Genomic DNA, 20,804 nt, shown 5'->3' with positions numbered 1-20,804 from the left:
TACACTAACAAAACTGAATTATATATGTTAATGTCTGTTTTATATTATTCTTAACGTGGTAATGGTTTTAATAAGTTTTCATGTTGCCCTCAAATGCTTCTTTTTCCTCAATTCAAAATCAGAATCAAGCTGAAGTAGTCATTTCAGATGCTATGAGAACTTTTACGTTTGTTTCTTTTCATGCTTATGAACAATGGGCCTTTTCTGATTTAGCAACACTTTTGACAGATGTATCAATACAATTGCTAACCCAGGGAGTGTGTCTGGGAACGGACAGACAGTGAACAAAACTAATTACCTAACTTCTGAGGAAAGGATGCAAATAATAATGTGGTTGAAATTGATGATTCGACAAAAGGATTACTTGATGCTTTCGGATTGTTTAGTGAGGTACTGATCACACCATGAGCAGCCCATTGTGGACAACCAATGGAAAACATAACGTACGACAGAACTGATACATTGTGGGCATAAACTGAGAACTTTTGGAAATATAATTGCCCCCATGGAGGAGGAGTTAGTGCTGGCAACCATTTTCAATTTCCCAGCCTTGTGAAACCTTAAAATCTGAATCTCTTGTTTCCTAATTTAGCTGTGCTTCATTCATGCCCACCTTTGACCTGTTTTCAGCCTGACTCTATCCTTGACACCACACTTGCATTAACATTAGGTCACAAAGCTAAAGTTGAGACATTGTAGGCTGCGTAAACATGTAGAGTCAGCTTGCTCGAAGATTTTCAGGCAATAGTTAATCCTTAAGTAAAGTCTACTCACAATAGCACATTTTGTTGTTCAGCCTTAAAACGTAGAAATTGCACAAGACACCGAGGCTGTCAGATTCTTGCCTTAGCTCATTTGTGTGTTCTTTCCAAAGTTCCATTTACCTCTGGGCGTTCCTTGTTTGTGATCTTCCCTATAAAAACCCATGTAGCCATTGTTCAAGTGTGCTCCTTTCCTTGAGTAACTCCATGGTGCTTGTTAGCTGGAGACCCATTCTGAATGCTTAATAAATTACCTATGGTTTGTACTTCGCACTTGATTCCTCCTTACTTGATAAGAACCCGTGGCGAAGTGGTGATCCCTGCACCAGCAGGTTATTAATTAATCTGCTCCACAATTTGGCGCTCAAACGTGGGTCCCCATCAAGCGCTTGCAGTCAGACCAGGGCAGGAGATCAGGTCGGTAAGACGAACTTCGCTGAGGTAGCGCCCCACCTGATGAGATTAGTGTTGCTCGTGGTCCGTGGTGATTTTTCTGCTCTCCAACTCTGATCTTCCTGGCGGCTGCTAGCCTTGACTGGGGCCTTCGGTTGGTGATTTTCTTTGGATCAGGGAGGAGAGACAGGTGGGAGGCGAAGACTACACATGAGGTAAATCTGTATTGAACCGGTTCATTTGATTAGGATTTGTTTGGTATTTGCTTGACTTGATATTCGTCTTGACTTGGTATTTGTTTGGTAACCCGTTCGGAATTGGTACTCCGTTCGGAATGTGTTTGGAATTTTGAAACCTTGGATCAGTTTGGTATTTTGAAACTTAGACTCTGTTATGGAACTTGCTATTTGTTTTTGCTAACATTTTTTCTTACAGGTAATGTGAGAATATTCTTTATTTCTCTCTGTTTATAAGTTTTTTAAAAATCTTATATAACATGCCTGTGATTAGCATTCTGTGGAAGTTTTGTTGTTGCTGCTGCGATAAGCAGAGCATTTTGGAAGCAAGTTAGCCGGCGCCACCAGAAGGTATGCCAAATTTTGAGATGTACATCAAATATGGTATTTGTTCCACCATGTATAAATGCATTTTGGAACAAATATACAAGAGGAGATCCCCAGTTATAATGACAGGCCAGCTATGTTTGACAGTTTGCGTATGTCGAGGAAAGAAGTGAGGGAGCGGCTGCTCAAGGCAGAGAAGGTACAAAGGAAACAGGAAAGGAAAACAGAGTATCAGAAGTATAAGGAATTGAAGGATAAGGAAGTTCACGAGAAAAAGTAATGTTTAGATAGTGAGCATAGATTATTAATATCTAAGGAATATATAGTTAGACCAACTGTAGCAGTTCAGGTCCACCAAGAAGATGTGAATTCAGATATTGATGGGTTATTGATAGAACGACCCCCACCCCCATATGTACCTTTAACACCTCTTCCCCTGCACCATTTAATGTTGTTCCCCTTGTACCCCCGGTTCCACCTCCTTTGCCTGCGGTTGTTCAGCCCCTTATTTTTCAACCAGTACCGGTACACTCTTTACCCTCTCCAATTCAGGCCACTGCACCCCCAACCCAAGCTACTGCACCCCCATCCCAAGCCTCTGCGCCACCACCTCAGGCCACTGCACTTCAAATGTCTAATGATTCTGTACTTTCTGCATCTGTTCTAACCCCTCGAGTTCTTTCCTCTACTGTACCTCAGTTTCATCAGGATGCGATAAGATTGATGGTATTAAATTGGTTAGGTGATTTAGAAATAGAAGTAGAAGACATGATAAACCAGATTCAGTATTTTTCTGAAGGTGAGCTTCTTTGTCTTATAAATAAGCTCTCTCATCAACTTATGGTTCAATGGGAGATGACTACAGGGTGAAATGACCCAGATGATGTTAGAGCAATTAATAGACAGTGTTAGATAGGGGCCTTCCCTGTACATAGAATTAATAATGCTATTGCAATGATAATTGGATAATTTAATGAACTCTCTTCCTCTCCTTGAATAAAGACCTATGAGGGAAGCTGCACCACAGTTCACTCCTGGAAGAGGGAATGAGGATAATGATGACCCACATAGTCCTAATGCTAGAGCCCATTTTAATACAATTGGATATATACGCCCTGGAAAAGGATGGATGTACTTACTTTAAAAGCCTCCTTACCAGACATAAGGAAAGATCCTAGGGGATTTTATGATCATGTATAGGCAGCCATTGATTCCTATATCATTACTTTAGCGGATATCGATATGTTTTTTTTGGTATGATCCTGCCACCAGATATGTGGCAAACTTACCTGGAAACATGATCATGCTGTTGATTTGGGAGGAGATTGGACTACCATTATAGCAGCTGATAGAGATCGGAAACTTGGTCAGAAACCTAGTCAGCTCATTCTGGATCTACCATGGTATCATACTTACTTATATAAAAACGATGGTTCGAGCTAGGAAAATAGATTGGGCACTCTTTACTGCTTGTAAACAAAAAAAGGGGAGAGGCCGTCCCCGATTTCTTTACTCACTTTGAGGAAGTTTCCTCTAATGTATGTTATAGCCCTATTTTTCCTGTCCTTAAAAGAGGGATGAAATACAGGATAAAAGTTTATCAATTTGTGATTGATTTGTGAGAAAAGTAACAAGATAGTAGTCCCTCAATATCCTGCTGTTTCTCAGGTAAAGTTAATACACCTATGGGATTTTCTGACATCCCCGTTCAAAGCCCTATTTCACAACAACTGAATGTTAGTACAAGGGGCTCCAACATTTTCTGTGACAAAAGTTACAAGTAATGTTAAATGAGCACCCCATCCAAGAGTATCAGCAGTGATCACATTGGTGCATTAGGCAGAGTTTTCATCAGTAATAAAAAAAAAAAAAAGCAAGGCTTAGACAATTTAAACTGAAGAACTGCATGTGTAGTGCATGCAAACCATAGCTACAATACCCCTTGCACCAAGGTATAACAATGAGTAATAAACGTCTCCAACTGAAATAAAAGTTTTAAACACATTTTTAAAATGTTACCTATTTTCTCTGTAGGCATCAGTTTATGAGTTGCGAAAATATAAAAGAGATGTTGTTTTGAATGCCAGAGTTTTAATATTTTAAAATACAGGTTGGACCGTACACTGGTAAGCTACTCGTTGGAGACACAGCAATACAGCAGAAGGTTTGAAACAAGTTACAGTGAAATTATTGCATCACTTGGGACATAAAGTATCTCTTTTTCAATAACAGTATTATCAACAGAAGATTACCTATTTAGGTCTCTCCTGTCAAAGGGGGGGGGGGTGAGACAATACACCAACATAGGATATAATTGGTGCAGAACTTGCAGAAATCACTGACTCAATCTAATATCTATGCATTTATTACCAAATTTTTCATAAATTGCAAACCCCCTGCTTGCCTTAACATTAAAGCACGTATGCATGCCGTTTTCTTTGGACTAATCCGTGTGAAGCTGTCTTTTTGCAATTTAGAAATGCTTTATGTAATGCTCTTGCTTTAGGTAAAACTTGATTATTACAAATTTTTGCATGTAAAATATGGTTGAAACTTGGCACGGTCCCATGTAAAAAGGAATAGGTCATGTGCATATTTCTCCTCCACATTGGACCCCACTGCGATAAAGCAATCTGAAATGTATATTTAAAGTCACAATCAGAACAGTTATAGTACCACATTTAGTGGATATCTAAAAAATTAATCAGACCCAGCACCTGACCAGTGCGATATTACCAGGGTATGAGTTGATACTTTTTGCTCCAAAATATCACTCTGAAATGCTGTAACATTTTGAATCTACCCACTGTACTACCCCTCTTGGAGTCCCAACAAGATGAGAAGCATGATTGCATATTTTATTACTGCGAAGGAGACTAAGGGACGGGTAGACCTGACAGATACCCCTATATCTGACTCACCAGGGGAACTGTCCGTGGATGGTGCATGTTACAAACTACCTGATGGCTCTAGTACAACAGCTTATACAGTTACTCCCTTGAAATCTGTAGTTGAGTTATGTAAAATACAACAAATGTCAACACAGTCTGTGAAGCGGACAGCTTTGACTAGAGCTTGTGAATTAAGTAAAGATTTGACTGTAAATATCAATATATATACCTTTGGAGTTGCCCCCTCATTCGGATGACTTTGAAAAGAAAAGAAGAAAAAAAAGAGGTTTTATTTTATTTTGCATGGTGATAAGATACAGTATGGGGAATGAGTAGTAAAGATACTGGATACCTTGATGTTACCAAAAAGAGTTGCTATTGTTAAATATTTTGTCCACAAGAAAATTATAGATGAGGTAATACAGGGAAATACTTTTGACAATGAAACAGCTAAACAATCAGCCTATTTAGAGTATAGTTTAATGTATATTGTAGGGACAGTTAGATGGACACCAGAAGTGACTATGTTTAATCAAACTCTAGATTTCATTAGGGAAGTACAGGAAGAAGCCACGGAGGAACAGAAGGAACAATGTAAAAAATATGGGTGCCAAGATGCAACAGGATGTTGGATAGATCTGTCAGGAAAGCAAAGTTGAATGCTTCCAAATTATTATGTGAATGTTATTGTTACCATGGCCCACAGTTCAGCCCATATTAGTGCTAAAGGAATAGTGACCATGTCAGATCATGTATGGTTCAATAATCTGATTACCAGGGTGGCAGAGTTCTATGTCAAGAAGTGCATGATGTGTCATACTTATAGCACGGGAAAAGGTACCCCGTTTCAAGAGGATATTTTGCACCCCCAGATCTGCCCTTTGAAGGTCTTGCAACCAGTTGGGGTGGTTATGGGGAGGCCTGTAAATGTATAGGGTGTACCAAGATCAAGGACAATCTGACATTGAATTTACCATTCTTGTTGATTACTGGGTTGACTAAAGATCTGCATTTGATCCATTCACAGGTGAAGGCCAGTCGCTCTCCCAGTCTTAAAGGTCCAGGTCACAAGCTGTGGCCTAGAGACGGTGTTTTTACCCAACAGTTTCAGAGGCCAGTGCAAGTTCTCTTCACCACCCAGACTGCTGTTAAGCGCACAGGGCACAGACACCAGCTCCATGCCAGTGAAGTGGAGAAAGTAAGCCCCACTCCCTTTGCCATATGATCAGTGGATAACAAGAGGAATACCTGAATATGATCAGATCTCTCAGCAAGTGCCTTTTGGAGATGCTGGTCTTTTAAAACATGGTGAAGTGGTGTCATTGGAATAATAACTTGCTGCCATCATGCCTGACCCAGATGAACAGATTCGGTTTGAACATCCTGACATTGTTCAGCCCTGATACAATGTGTGGCCAAGGGCCGAAAAGAACTATAGACTTTGATTGAAGAAACTTTCTCTGGAGAGGTGGCAACCCATGCCGGTGGTCAAGACCGCCAACGTCCGGACCAGTACATAAGCTTGCCAGTGAGGCTTTGAAGCAAAAGACACTTGGGACTTAATGCTCTCTGATAGTGTAGTGAGGACATTTTGGGAGAACTGAGACTACATTGCTCGGTTTCTGGCTGATCGTTACGCTACTCTTTGTTACCTTGGCAATCAACCAACAATTACTACAGTAAGAGGAAGGAAGGTTAAGAAACATACAGGTTGGATATAAAAGATCAGTATAGGGAATAGTGTTAGGTGTTCTTCTGAAATAGGTATTTTTGTATATAGATTACGTTGAAATAGGTAGAGTTGTCGGTCATTAAGGCCCTTCATGAAGGTCTTTTTTACCTATTAGGAGGAATAGAAGTACTTGCCCCGAATACCCCCGCTAAAAGCCGACAGTTTTGGATTAGAAAGAGAAAAATAGGGATATTTGTATGTTTTCTATTGTTGGTATTGGGATTTTTCTTTGGGTCTATTTTTAAGGCTTAAAACATATTACCCTGTTCATAGCCTAGTGCCCCCTACTTCTACCGCATCTGAACATTATCACTTCACCTTGTCCTCTCTTAAGGATTCACACTGTCAAATACATAAAACGCCCATCATGTTAATTGAGCCACACAAAAGCTTCATCAAATAACTGCAGAATTACACCAGGAAAAAGGAACATGGATTTGGTCAGAATGGTTTTGAGGTATTGTTTCTGCTTGGGGCTGGACATAATTAAATGGAATAGCGATTATAGGAGCCATCTTTCTCACTTGTCGTTGCTGCATTCAATGTGCCCCCACAATACGTACAGCCTGTATAGCCATTTGTAATAGTACTAAACCTTCCCCAGTCAATGTTCATGAATTAAATAGAGAAATGATTATGCACACCGAAATTCATGAACTAATGAATATTAATTTACATGATTAATATATGTACTTTTAAGAATGTATTCAGCACATCTGAAAAGGAAGGACTGTGAAACCTTAAAATCTGAATCTCTCGTTTCCTAATTTAGCTGTGCTTCATTCATGACCACCTTTGACCTGTTTTCAGCCTGACTCTATCCATGACACCACACTTGCATAAACATTAGGTCACGAAGCTAAAGTTGAGACATTGTAGGCTGCGTAAACATGCAGAGTCAGCTTGCTCGAAGATTTTCAGGCAATAGTTAATCCTTAAGTAAAGTCTACTCACAATAGCACATTTTGTTGCTCAGCCTTAAAACGTAGAAATTGCACAAGACACTGAGGCTGTCAGATTCTCGCCTTAGCTCATTTGTGTGTTCTTTCCAAAGTTCCATTTACCTCTGGGCGTTCCTTGTTTGTGATCTTCCCTATAAAAACCCATGTAGCCATTGTTCAAGTGTGCTCCTTTCCTTGAGTAACTCCATGGTGCTCGTTGGATGGAGACCCATTCTGAATGCTTAATAAATTACCCTATGGTTTGTACTTCGCTCCACTGTTGATTCCTCTTTACTTGATGAGAACCTGTGGCGAAATGGTGATCCCTGCACCAGCAGGTTAATAATTAATCTGCTCCACAGCCTGGCATGCTGTCGGACTGAACATTGATTTCTTGTGCCTATCCCATTTTGAACTTAACGTTCGAACTGACTCAACCTGTACTTAGCCAGCTGGTAAAGTGTGCAGGAATAACTTTTCGGCTGGAGAGTTATGGACTCAATCCTGTGACTCCTCACGTTTCATCTCTGCATATTTGGTTTCTATAACCTAGATGCTGAACTTGATTTTCCTATGTTCTCTCTCTCTCTTCTCCCTAGGTAATCAGCATATGTCTATTTTATTGAATCTGCATGACATTGTGTGACTAATTGTGTTTCTTGATCATTTAAATTGAGGCTTAGATAAATGATATACATTTTTATCGTTTCGAGTCATTCTTGGTGTGAAATCCATTGTCGATAATTTGCCTACTAAGGTAATAGGAGATATCTCAATGTATGCTTGAATTTGGAATTTTCTTATTCCAGGTCCTCATAAGTATTTGCCACATGTTCTCTTGATATCCAAGTACCTGTTTGCTCACGTAAAAGATTCATCCGAGAATCTATGAAGAAGAAGATTTTGATAATGGGCCCAAAGAGGAAATAGTTTAAACACTATAAAGATGATGAAAGTAATGTGTGTATAAAAATGTGCTTTGCTTTCCGCTGGAACAAGTTTATCTTTAACAACTTCTTCATACCCTGTCTTTAGTCAAATAACCCATGCCAGTACATTATAGCCATTGTAATATAGCAATGATAGCTGTTGTAGTATAGCGCAATTACTGACTTTTCACAGGAAGGTTGTGAGACTGGTTTGAAAGCAGTTCAAACTTTATAGCATAGAACCTGTTCAATAAAAGCATCTTTAAAGGGGTTCACCTTGCACCGGAGTGCTGCCACCCTTTTGATCACAAGAAGCCACAATGGAAAACCCCCAAAAAACAAAGAAAGGGTTGTGCACACCTTTAAACCAGCAGATCAGTTTTAAGTGCACTTTATGGCTTAAATAACCCTTTCTAGTCTAGTTTGCATTATGAATCTTATAGCGATGTATAATACAGTCCAGCTTTCAAAACATTTGTATATTTAATCTTCTGGCTCAGTTGGCTCAGTTGCCCATGCCAATGCATTATGGTCAATGTAAAAAAACAATACATTTAGTGCCATTCCTGATATCTATTTTACTCGCTTTGGAGCGCATTGATGGCCTGTGGCAAGGCTGGTTTAAAAACAATTCAAGTTTCAAAACACCATGCCTCTTTATAAACGTATTCATGATTTCTGAGCCACAGATCTGGTGTTCTCTGGTTCAGATACATGCCTTAGAAGTATGTGCTTTTTTGCTGCATATATGTAGGATAACTAAAATATTTGTGGCATTCACTTCGTATTGTAATACCTACCTACATTTTGTGGTTATTCTCAATCGTTTGGATATTTGAATTTTATGGGATTTTTGCATTGGCCTTCACTGTAAGAAAATCTTGAAAAAACAAATTCATCTTTTAATCTCAACCTTTCTACATTAGCATGATTTGCCCGAGTTAGTTGCTCCATTTATACTGCGCACAAAAGCAGGAACAACCGACACCCATACCACAATCCCCAGGTTATCCTAATAGGGACAGTGACATTGTGTACCTTAGGACTACAATCAACACCCTGAATTATTTGCATAGTGGAATTTTAGAAATTAAATTGGAACCTCTAAATATGACGACTGAGTGATAAGAGCCAATTGCCATGGCTAGTTCCTGGTTTAATATGTAATCGATACAATAATTTATTTGCATGAATGCATACTTGTTTCCCTGGAATAAAATGTTTCTGTTTAGGGTGTATGAACTCACAGAACCATGCAGTCAGAGACATAGGCACAATAGTGAAAATGATTATATTTAATTTTTATTTATACAGACCTTTAAATGAAGTTTCTGCAGAATACGGGACAGCAAGCGTGGAAATTTTCCAGTGTCAATCATATTGATGAGTGACACTGCTTGTTTAATACTAAAGAGCAAAAGAGAAAAAAATATATGAATGCCAATATCAATAGTGATATTCCTGTTCAAAGCAACACTTTCAACATAGTATTGTCAGAACCTTAGAATGTCTCCAATCTCACAAATTCCTTACCATCTCCAGTTGGAATTATTACATTTCCTAGATATTTCTAGTTCAGAACTTGAGTAGTTCTAAAGAACATTTTCAATATTACCCAGTAAAAAAAAGCCATGCCTTTACCACTCACAGATGCCCCACCACACGTATGTGTCTCAATTTCCAATGGTTTAAAAAGGATATGCATCTTAATGGATTAAAAGATTTCCCTTTACATTGCATTATACTGATATTACATACACATAGGGCTTCATACCCTTCAAAAAACGATAAAAGTGCGTTGGGTTATAGGTAGCCCACTGCTCCACAGATTCAACATGGTGGAAGGGGGTGGGTTTGCAGTGTACACTCTATAGTGTGGGAAATGTTTTGGTGTCATGCTTGATGACTAGAATGGGTGGTGCTTTTACCTTGTCCATCCTTTCACTGTCTTTCTTTATTAGTGCATTTTGCACTCCCCTTCACAAAATACAACTATGAAAACAAGTTTACAAAGAAAATCAATGTGCAGCAAGCAAAAAAAGAGAGACATAAAAATGATAAGACAAATTGTTGAACATTTTGGGAAGGTTTAGTCCACAGTGAGGGACGGGGCTATTCGGAAAGGGCTCCTTTCCGCCCTGCATGAACCATGACATTGTAAATAAGAACTGGTTTATTCACAGCCTAGAGGACATTTATAAAGGAAAAACGTTTGTAGGATACAATTCAAATGTATAGTGACATCTAAGCTGTGCTACAGAGTTTGCTTCAAAAAGAAAATCTATCAGTTGGATGAAGGCGATCCTGTAAAGTGGGTTAAAGTAGGAAAAATGTAGTTACAATTTTGCAATCAGAGATTTTTTTATTTTTAAGATGGTTCTGAAGTAAGTTTGCTTTCCCACAGTCAATGATTTCCAGACCACTCGGGGTGCGCTCCCTTTTCACAAGTTTGAAATCCTGTCTTCAGACCAGGCCTGGGACCATCTTGGACTGCATCCAGGCCACTATCTTACTCTGAAACTTTCCCAGGATCCCTACGTTGGTGACTTGGGAATATTGGTAATACAACATTTCTTCTATCTTGGTCCATTACCCTCGCTTGCCGTCAGTCACAGCCGACACGGACATGGTCGATTTTAGGAAATGTCCTGTTACTTGTTTCGTTTTTTAGACCAAGTTTGATGCCCTTGCATTGATAGCTTTCAACCTTATAGGTCCCACATTAATAGCTCCTGGGTGTGTGGGAGATACTGTACAGCGCTCCCTTTAGGCTTTCTATCAGAGCTCGTATTTACCACCAGTAAATGAGCCTGTCTGGGTCAGGTGGTTGAATTTGGCTCTTTTGACTCCAGTAGCCTTACCAGCAGCTGAAGTGAACTTTGTGTGAGACTTTATTTTTTTCAGTTTTCGCTCCAGTATTAACTTACCTAAAGATTGGTTATTTTTTTGCCTTGTTGAACAAAAAAAATAGCAATATGTGGTCACAGGAGACGGCGAGGTCATGGTATGCCCGTCCCCTATAAGTGTTATGCAGATTCATTTGAGGATGTGGCCTTACGGCCAGAGCTACCAAGTTTGGAGCTGGGGAACCAGGTTCGAGCCGCAGCTCAGCATCCTGTGATTCTGGGAAAACCACTTTATCTACTCCCTGTGCCTGCAAAAAATGAATGTGTTCTTGTGTAACGTAACTGGTGCTCATGAAAAGCCAATACCTTCAGGTCGAGTTTGCGCTATATAAATCTGCACAAAAAAATATATATATATCCCATTTGAAATTCTGAGACCAACAGTGATGGCTCACTGGGGGTCCTTGGTTTACCCCACCTCAATTAGTAGCTGCAGACACATATCAATGGTGAATCTGAAAGGGGTAGGCGGGGAACACCGGGAAGGGTTCCTGTGCCGGCCATGGGGGCTACTTGTGGCAGGGATGGGGGCAGAGGGGCACCACGGCGCGTCATGGGGGGGGTTAATTTTGCAGGTTTCCCCGGGTAGGTGGTGGGGGAAGGGAATTGGCAGAGGGGTCCGGAGGTGTCAGGGACAGAGCAGAGCACTAACCCCGGCTTGTCGGACCTCGCCTTTGCTTTGCAGGGGCAGCCGGTGGGATACTCGGGTGAGTTGCATGCGGCTCCGCCCCACCGAGAGAATGGGTGGGCAGTGCTCCGTGCAGGCCGCCAGACCCCTACATGGGACCTTCAGGGAGCGGCGCACTGTTGGACGGAGGAGCGGTCTTTGGTGTCCCTACCCCGGTGGGTCGATGTGGCCTCTGGGGAAAGGGCACCGGTGTCGGGTCCGCCCAGACGGGATGAAGTGGTGGGTCGAGAGTCGGACCATCCGCATGCAGGTTTAGATGTGGGGGACTTGATACGACAGGGGAGGGAACAGGCACAGATAAGCAGGGAAGAGACGAGAGGGGACAGCCCATTCACGTTGGATGAAGAACAGTTACTGTTGGACTACGACGATGTTAGCTTAGAGGACGGAGAGATCGTAGAAGAGGAGGACGACAGGCCGGTGGGGAGGGGTCGTGACTAATTCTGTGCCTAGTTTTTTGCACACGCAAGGCAGCTCACACGCGAATGATAGAGTGGTGGCACCTCCAGCACAACTGGTTAGGCGGCGGGATCCGGTCAGGACGCTGACCTTGACGCCAGGTAAGGCTCCGGCGAGCGTGCAGAGGCCCTGCGCAGTGCGGGGATGTGCGGCAGCAGTCACAGGGGCATGGGGAGGAGGGGAGCACGGGCGCGTGATGCCGTGGTATCGGGGTGTGGACTGGTAAGGCGGCGGGATCCCCGGAGGACGCCAGCCTCAACGCCAGGTGAGGAGCAGGCAGGCGGGCTACAAGGTATCACAGGGAAGGGCACGGTGTCCGTGGGCACAGACGCATGGGGGAGGTGAGGGGGAGGTTCGCTTGCTGAGAGGGGCGTACGTGAAAGATACAGGGGTGGGCCCTGAGGCACCACAAAAGGGCGGGGAGGAGACCAAGAAGGACGATGCGGTGCTTGGAGAAGGGGAGCCAAGCACCAGTACGGTTACAAAAGACAAAGGGTCGGACAGGATCACTTTGGGTGGGGTGAAAGAGAGCCGCGATGTACAACCGAAGAAGTTGCCTTACATGGGGTTATCTAAGCCATTGGGGGCCCACCTTACGTTGGCCACCAAAGAGAAAATATGGAAGGGAGAATATGTGGATATGCTGAAGCTGCTGCATAGGGAGCTTAAGGCAAAGGAAGGGTCCAAAGAGGAAGAAATAGAGCTAGCCAGGAGACAACGGGTAGTCGTGACCATCGAGAATTGGTCGGCAGCCTTTCTGCTATTCGCAAGTGTATACTGCAAAAAGTTTCCAGACCGATCGGTCACGTTGTTTACATACATGGACGTGATCAGACGAGCACAGGTGACCTAAGGGGATTATGCATGGTCCCATTATGATGAGGAATTCCGAGCACGCCTCGCTTGGGACACGGAGGCGAAGGGGGGGGAGATAGATACGGATTTATACCAGCAGACCATGGGGGCGGTGAAGTTTGAGAAAACGATATATACGGCCAGTGGGCTTCCCCTGGCCCCCGCCCCTTTTTGAACCGCCCCGCCCAAGGGGGATGGGATACACAGCTGGCAGCACCGGGAGTACACTGGGAGCATGCTGGGACTTTAATAAAGGCAACTGTGCCCGGCAGTATTGCAAGTTTCGGCACGAATGCTCAAAGTGCTCGGGCAGGCACCCGTTGGTGCAATGCTACGGACCGGGGTCCGACGGGCAGAATCAGCAGCCCAATCAGGGCCTACAGTATCCTGCAGGGGGTAGGGGTGGCAGAGGGACTCCAGGGGCTATGGGAAAGGGCTTGTACACCCATTAGACAGGGCCCATTGGAATAGTGGTTGGCATCTTATCCACGGACAGAAGACGCAGAAACCTTGAGACGCGGTTTTAAAGAAGGTTTTCGGCTGGGGTACGAAGGGCCATGGGTTGCCAGGTGGGCGGAAAATTTGAAATCTGCAAAGACACATGGGGCGGTGGTGTGCACTAAATTGTATAAGGAAGTACAGGAAGGACGCATGGTAGGCCCTTTCACAGTTAGCCCAATTAGAGACCTGATCATTTCTCCGGTGGGGGTGGTGCCCAAGAAAGACCCGGGACAATACAGGCTGATCCAACATCTCTCTTGGCCGGAGGGGGCGTCGGTAGATGACTTCATAGCCCCCGACTTGATGCCTGTCTCCTATTCATCGGTGGACGTGGCACGAGAATTGGTGGCCGCAGTAGGGACAGGTGCCCTCATGGCGAAATGCGACATCAAGTCGGCTTTTCGCTTATTGCCAGTACACCCTGATGATTACCAGTTGCTAGGAATACAGTTTGAGGGTGCCATATTTGTGCACAAGGCGCCGCCGATGGGATGTTCAATATCCTGCGCCTTATTTGAAGGCTTTAGCTCCTTTTTGCAATGGGCTTTCTCCAAACACACGGGTAAAGAGACGGTGACACACTACCTGGACGAATTCTTCCTGGTGGGCCAGCCTGGTTATGTGGACTGCCAGCAGCAGCTGGACAGTTTTGAAGAGCTCATGGGTTACCTGGGTGTACCCCTGGCACTAGAGAAGACGCACAAGCCCAGTACGGTGTTGTCTTTTCTTGGCATCGAATTGGATTCCGGGGCAATAGAGGCCAGACTTCCAACAGACAAAAAACTACACATGCTGATGCTGATTGACGGTTTACTGGCCAAAAAGAAAGAGACGGTCAGGGAGGTGCAAGTGTTGCTGGGACACCTGAATTTTGCGTGCCGGGTGGTGATGGTAGGTCGGACTTTCTGCAGGAGATTAGGACTGTCCCTGGCAGGTTTGACTATGCCGCATCGTCACATGCCGCTGTCGGCAGGAACAAAGGAAGACTTGCGCATGTGGTGCACGTTCCTGGCTGACTTACTTTAACGGGATCCCAATGGCGCCCCGGAGGACCCGGAGTGGGATGTCATGATCTATTCTTATGCTGCAGGGGCGGGAGGTTTTGGTCTCTACTGGCACGGAAGGTGGTGCGCAGAAGAGTGGCCCAAACATTGGAAGAATGGGGGGAGGAGCATTGCCTTTTTGGAACTCTTTCCACTAGTGGTAGCAGTGACAGTATGGGCTCGGGACTTGGCTCACAGGAAGGTGATTTTTAAGGTCGACAACATGTCAGTAGTGCATTTGGTGAACAGGCAGTCGGCAAGGGAGGACCAAGTGCTGAAGTTGTTACGGGTGTTTATGCTGAGCTGTTTGGAACACAATATACTGTTTCAGGCCAAGCATGTACCAGGCGTGGACAATGACAGTGCGGATGCTTTGTCTCGTTCGCAGTTGCAGAGGTTCCATGGTCTAGTCATGGAGGCGGACAGAGGCAAGACGCCGGTTCCAGCGGGGATGTGGTATGTAGGAGACAAAGGGTTTTCCAGCTGGTTTTAGGGTCGCTGGCCGCATCCACACGGAGGGCATATGAACAGGCTTGGAAGGAATTTCAGGAGGGTGGGGCACAGCGCAGATCGGAGCAATGGGCTAGGGAGGAGGAGGAGGTGGTGCAGTTTATTCTGTCCTTGATTGACAGGTGTTTCTCGAAAGTCACCATAGCAGGAAAGTTGTCCGGCGTTCATGGGCAAGCTTTGGTGGGGCTATACGCCTTTGGCGGGAGAACTGGGTAGCCGCATCTTGGAAGGTTGGGTGCGGGAAAAAGGCGGAAGGCCTCGGGCCCGGAGGCCTTTGTCATTGGGGCTCTTGGCAGGCTTGATGGAGGTTTTGCCTCAGATCTGCCAAAACGTGGAGGAGCGAGTTTTGTTTTCTACCCTGATGTCTTGGATGTTGTTCGGGGCTTTTCGGGTCTCTGAAATTGCTGGGTGGTAAGGGGGCACCGGGGGTGCGCTGGACCGATGTAGAGCTTCGGGATGAGGGGGTTGCAGTGCAGCTTACGCGATCCAAAATGGACCAGAGGGGAGTTGGGAAGTGGGGGGTCATGGGTACGGCCAGAAATAAGCGGGTATGTCCAGTTCTTTGGGGGAGGATGGTGTCCAGTAAGTAAGTAATTTTATTATGCATGATTAATTAAAACCGTTGCATTCAGTACATTATAGGTTGATATCAAAAGAAGTTACATTAACTAAAACTATTAAAAATAAGTACAAAATTAAAAGGAGCCTTTATATTGGAATTAAAAGACATAAAACTGTTCCGAATATAGTAGCACTGCTGTCACAAGATTACAGGCCCATTTGAAGACATTGTATGAACTACGTAATTTTTTTAACCTGTGGAACGGACCAGTTCAGAGTCTGCTGTAGTCGTTAGTAGGTCTCTACTGTTGGCAGCAAGAGCTTTTTCAGTCTCTGTGCTGTCAGATCAAAGAATTTTGTAAGGCGACAGTTTAGCTGCACTAAGGAGGGATTAAAACACATCATCACTGCCTGTCTGCAGGACCTTACTCCGTGCTGCTTAAATAGTGGTTTTAACAGACTGTTCCGTATGTCGTCTAGCTTCTTGCATGTGCATATAATATGAATCAAAGTCTCAGTGTCATTCGCACACAAACAGCACAAGTGATCGGGCCCTCTTTTTACCCACGGTGGCATGAACGGGTTGATCGGACCGACTCCCAGCCGTAGCTTTAGAAATTTTTCTTTGGTCTCAAGCTTGATTCCGACCTTGAGGTAAGGCTGAGGTTTTAGAGCATCGTCGTTGTTAAGCACGGCCCAGCCGTGAGCTCTCTTGGATACCGATTTCTTGTCCTCTATAGCCGATATGAGCCTTGTTGATTTTGTTACTATTTTATTTAAAAACCAAATGGCCCATTGGAGTGTTCCAGGCGTCTGCCAGGCCAAGGGCCTGCAGAGAATTCTGTAGGTAGACGTTAACTGGTAGTTTTCCAGTGCGGGACAGCTCTAGCCAAAGTTGATTGTTCAAGGTCCCTCTCTCACCAGCTCTGATTTTGTGCCAACTCTTTAAGAAAACTCCCTGCCTTTCTATTTCCTGTTTCTGGATTCCAAATTCCAGCCTTATTTGGGCTGGAGAAACATATTTAGGGAGCTGGAATATCGCCCGGTAGGAGGTTGCGATTATGCAGTCGAGGGTAGCAGCATCTCTTCCTGTCATGGATTCGCTCCCGTAGGTGATTGCTGGTTGTAATTTTGCTCTTAGAACCTTTAAAAGGGGGTCAAGTGTTAAGTCCGGCAACAATTTCTTCAGGGACTTTAATGCCAAGCAGGTCATTACTCCCTTCCTTCGTAAAGGTTCAAGTTGTGGTTTGAAGGAGTTGTTTTTATCTAGGAGTACGCCAAATATTTATAGGTAGTTACTTGGTCCAGGCATTTGCCTTTCATGTACCAACTGGGATTTGACTTCTTGCGGTGGTTTACGCTCATAACTTTTGATTTTTTGAAATTCATTTTTAATGCGTTCCGATGTGAGAAATTGTGGGTGGCATCTAACAGGTGCTGAAGTCCTATCGGAGTTCTACTGATGGTGTCCAGAGACCTGGTGTCAGGCGACAGGGCAATGTTCTCCAGGGAGGCAGGTGGCCGGATGACTGCGGCGCAGCTTTTATGGGTAATGAGGCGGGCCCTGCTATTCTTGGGGGAAGAGCCGGGTCAGTTTGGGACCCATTCGTTCCGCATAGGGGCTACGGCAGATGCAGCGAAGCTGGGATGGGAGAAGGAGGAGATCATGCGTTTGAGCCGCTGGAGGTCAGACTGCTTTAAGAAATATATTCAGCTGCGGGACTTGGGGGAGGGGGAAGCGTAGCTCTGTTCATTTTTGCTTGTCTCATATATGTGTCTTTTCAGGTGCAGTGGCGGGGCCTGCGTCGGCTGAATTGTCCATATGGATTGTGGGTCATTAGTTTGTAAAATGGGCAGAGCGTTACGAGAGGTCTAAAGGGAACGGGGGGAATTTGGGTCTGGATAACACATTATTTCATTGTTCATGGTAGGGCAAAGGGGGTATGCGGTGGCACGAGTTGTTTCCCACGTTGAACAGGATGGTGAGAGGCGGTAGTTGTCCAGACATGTTGATTATTCATTTAGGGGAGAATTACCTGGTTTTGTGTAAAGGTTTGGCACTGATGAAACAAATGAAGAGGGACCTGTTAGAAATACGGCAGCAGTGGTCATGGTGCTATGTGATTTGGTCGGAATTCATACCCAGGAGGCATTGGAGGGCGCAGTGCGGCCCGCAGCTATAGACAAGGCCAAGAAGAATATTAACAGGGATATGCAAAGTTTTTGTGACAAAGAAGGTATTGGGAGAGTTGAACATCCGGAGCTTAGGTATGCAGCAATTTATTTTTTCAGGGAGGACGGGGTACATTTATCGCGTTTTGGTTTAGAGTTGTACATCATACAGATCAAGGAGGTTTTGGACAGAGCTTTGGACATTAGACGGTACTCGAAAAAGACTGGACCTTAGTTGGGGTGGTCAGAAAAGTCGATGGAGGGCCTTTTCTGAGTGGCGTTTTTTCCGGCTAATAGCGGTTAGATTATTTACAGTTTACGTTTAGTGGTTGGGAAAAGTCACTACGGGGCAGGCAGGAAGAGGAATTAGCATAGGAACGTTTACTTAGATAGTTATCTTAGGTAGTGGTAAGAGGTTACAAGTTGGAAGGGTTAGCAAGGATGACCGAGTTTTTTTTATTTTTATAAATGGTTGCAAAGGGAAAACATTTAGGGGAGGGGATGGGGGTAAGGAAGGAAGAAAAATATTTAGTGAGGTTTGGTTTTGTACGGCAAAGGCCAGGGACGTTTTGTTGTAAGGTGCACCTGACTTCAATAAAGCGGCCTTTTTCACACTTAAGGAGCCTTGTTTGTGGTCTGTGCTGCGCCCCCCATTGGCCCAATAGGGCTTGGGGGGCGAGGGGGGGGGCGACCACCGGGTTTTTTTTGGCCATTTGGTGCAGCCCAGAGCCCAATTGGGCTCGTTGAGCTACATTTGGGCTGGCCCTATAAGACCAGACATTTTAGGTTGCCAGACACCATTTTCGGTGGGTGACACGACGGCCGGTCTTGTAGGGTCAGAGGAGGAATTTTTGCCCCGCCCGCCCTCCCTCTTGTTTAGTTTTAATTCATTCGGGGTGGTTTTTGTGGTTAGAGGGTTTTTTCTCGTTCCTCCCTTACACCGGTTAGTTGTTGTTGGGGTCAGGTGCACTGGGTTGGGGACTGATGTACAAATGGTTGTCGCTTGAAGCAGGTGCTGGTGTTTTTACGGTCATGAGCTCATGTGTGGCGTTTTTTCCTGCTAATAGTTGTTAGATTGTTTACAGTTGACGTTTAGTGGTTGGTAAAAGTCACTATGGGGCAGGCAGGAAGGGGAATTAGCATAGGAAAGTTTACTTAGATAGTTATCTTAGGTAGTGGTAGGAGGTTACAAGTTGGAAGGGTCAGCAAGGATGACCGAGTTGTTTTTTATTTTATAAATGGTTGCAAAGGGGAAACATTTAGGGGTGGGGGTCAGGGCTGGACAGGCCGTAGCGGGCACCGGGCAATACCCCGGTGCGCCGCATGGGCGGGGGCCGGTTTTGGGCCCCTGGGGGTTGTTTTTGTTACAGGGCCGTCTTTGCAGCATAGCTGCAAAATCGGCCCTGTAACAAAATCGGCCGAAAAAGAGCCCTGGCAAAGAGCTCGGCCGCACCCCCAACCCAGGGGGGGGTGGGACGGCCGAGCACTTTGTCAGGGCCAGTTTTGTTTCCCAGTCCGGTCCCAAAGGAAAGAAGAAAAATATTTAGTGAAGTTTCGTTTTGTACGGCACAGGCCAAGGATGTTTTGTTGTAAGGTGCACCTGACTTCAATAAAGCGGCCTTTTTCACACTTAACGAGACTTGTTTGTGGTCTGTGCTGCGCCCCCCTTTGGCCCAAATAATGCCAAGCAAACATGCTGAAAACTAAAGGTGGTGTGCGCAGCTTTGTAGGGCTCATGTATCATAGAGAGAACACTTCCGGGTCAAGTATTCATTTCTGAAGTCGTATAGTTATGTAGGTACGGTAGATGGTGGCGGACGCTCACAATGCTGCTATCCTGCTACACTTCCTGCTACAGATGGCGTCACTCCGCTCAGAACGAGTTCAGGCAAAAAGGGTAGAGTGGTTATAGCTTGTGCTGGCATGGCACTGCTAGATGGGCGGAAACTCTCCACTGGCACTGCTCTCACGATAAGTACAAATCATTCACCTCCTGATTACTTTGGCCGTTATACGTACATACTCCCAGTCTCCCACTACTGTGTACAGTGCTCCGCTGCTCTCCGTTAAGATAGCTTTCTCTATATAAAGGCCAATGCATCTAAGCAGGCATACATGCAGAGCACACAATGTACAGATAGTGCTGAGTGCAAACATTCACAGGGTGCTTCTGGGCAAGAGAGCACACAGCAGTGTACTGTGTAAGGGGATTGCACAATGTCGGGCAATGCTGGGAAAGGCCCTGCTGAAAAAGAAGCTCTGCTGCTGGTAGCGACCCTAACTGCAAAGCATTGTGGGGCCTAGCACCGGGGAACTCACTCTAAGGTCTGTTAGGGGGGAGAGGGACAATATAGGCAGTATTAATGACAGGGCACTCAAACTATCACCTTCTGGGAGCGGAGCGCATAATGACTGCTGGGAATGTGGTTATTGTATCACAATTTAGGGCATCGTTAAAAGAGGTGTCCCCGTGCCAGGCCAATGTTGGGAAAAATTACACTGAAGGAAACAAATGAGATAGAAGATCTCGCTGAGAGGTTATTGCAAGGGGGGATTGTGCGACTGGATAAGTTCTGAGAGAGATCACACTGACATGTCATTGCTGGAACTAGGAGGGGGATGAAACTTTAGTACTTTGCTGGGAGAGCGCTCACTGTGAGGGTCGTGCCACCTCTCTGCTGTAGGGTGTTACCAGGTGTTCAGACTGAATGCAGAGAGAAAATACCTCAGGCGCTGCTGAAAGTGGGTACCGACAGGCACACCGGGAGGAAGCCAATGTTATAAGTGAAGTGATGGAGCTAATGATGTCAGACAAACTCTAGTAGGAAACTTACACGTTCACAATAATTGCCCACACTTGGACTTGAATTAGGCGCCACGAAAAATACATGACCATCAA

At 44.7% G+C, this 20,804-nt stretch overlaps 1 protein-coding gene across 1 annotated transcript in view; it reads right to left on the bottom strand.

Annotated features, from left to right (window-relative positions):
• Nucleotides 1-20,804, bottom strand: part of COMMD10 (COMM domain containing 10) — an 836,536-nt gene that overhangs the window by 757,587 nt on the left and 58,145 nt on the right. Inside the window, exon 2 of the mRNA XM_085632645.1 lies at nucleotides 9,527-9,617. Coding sequence (XP_085488771.1) covers nucleotides 9,527-9,617 — 91 coding nt within the window. The remainder of the gene's footprint in view (nucleotides 1-9,526; nucleotides 9,618-20,804) is intronic.

Source organism: Triturus cristatus, chromosome 2_1 (assembly GCF_964204655.1).
Source record: "Triturus cristatus chromosome 2_1, aTriCri1.1, whole genome shotgun sequence".
NCBI classification, from domain to species: domain Eukaryota; kingdom Metazoa; phylum Chordata; class Amphibia; order Caudata; family Salamandridae; genus Triturus; species Triturus cristatus.
This window is presented reverse-complemented; position numbering and strand designations above follow the sequence as displayed.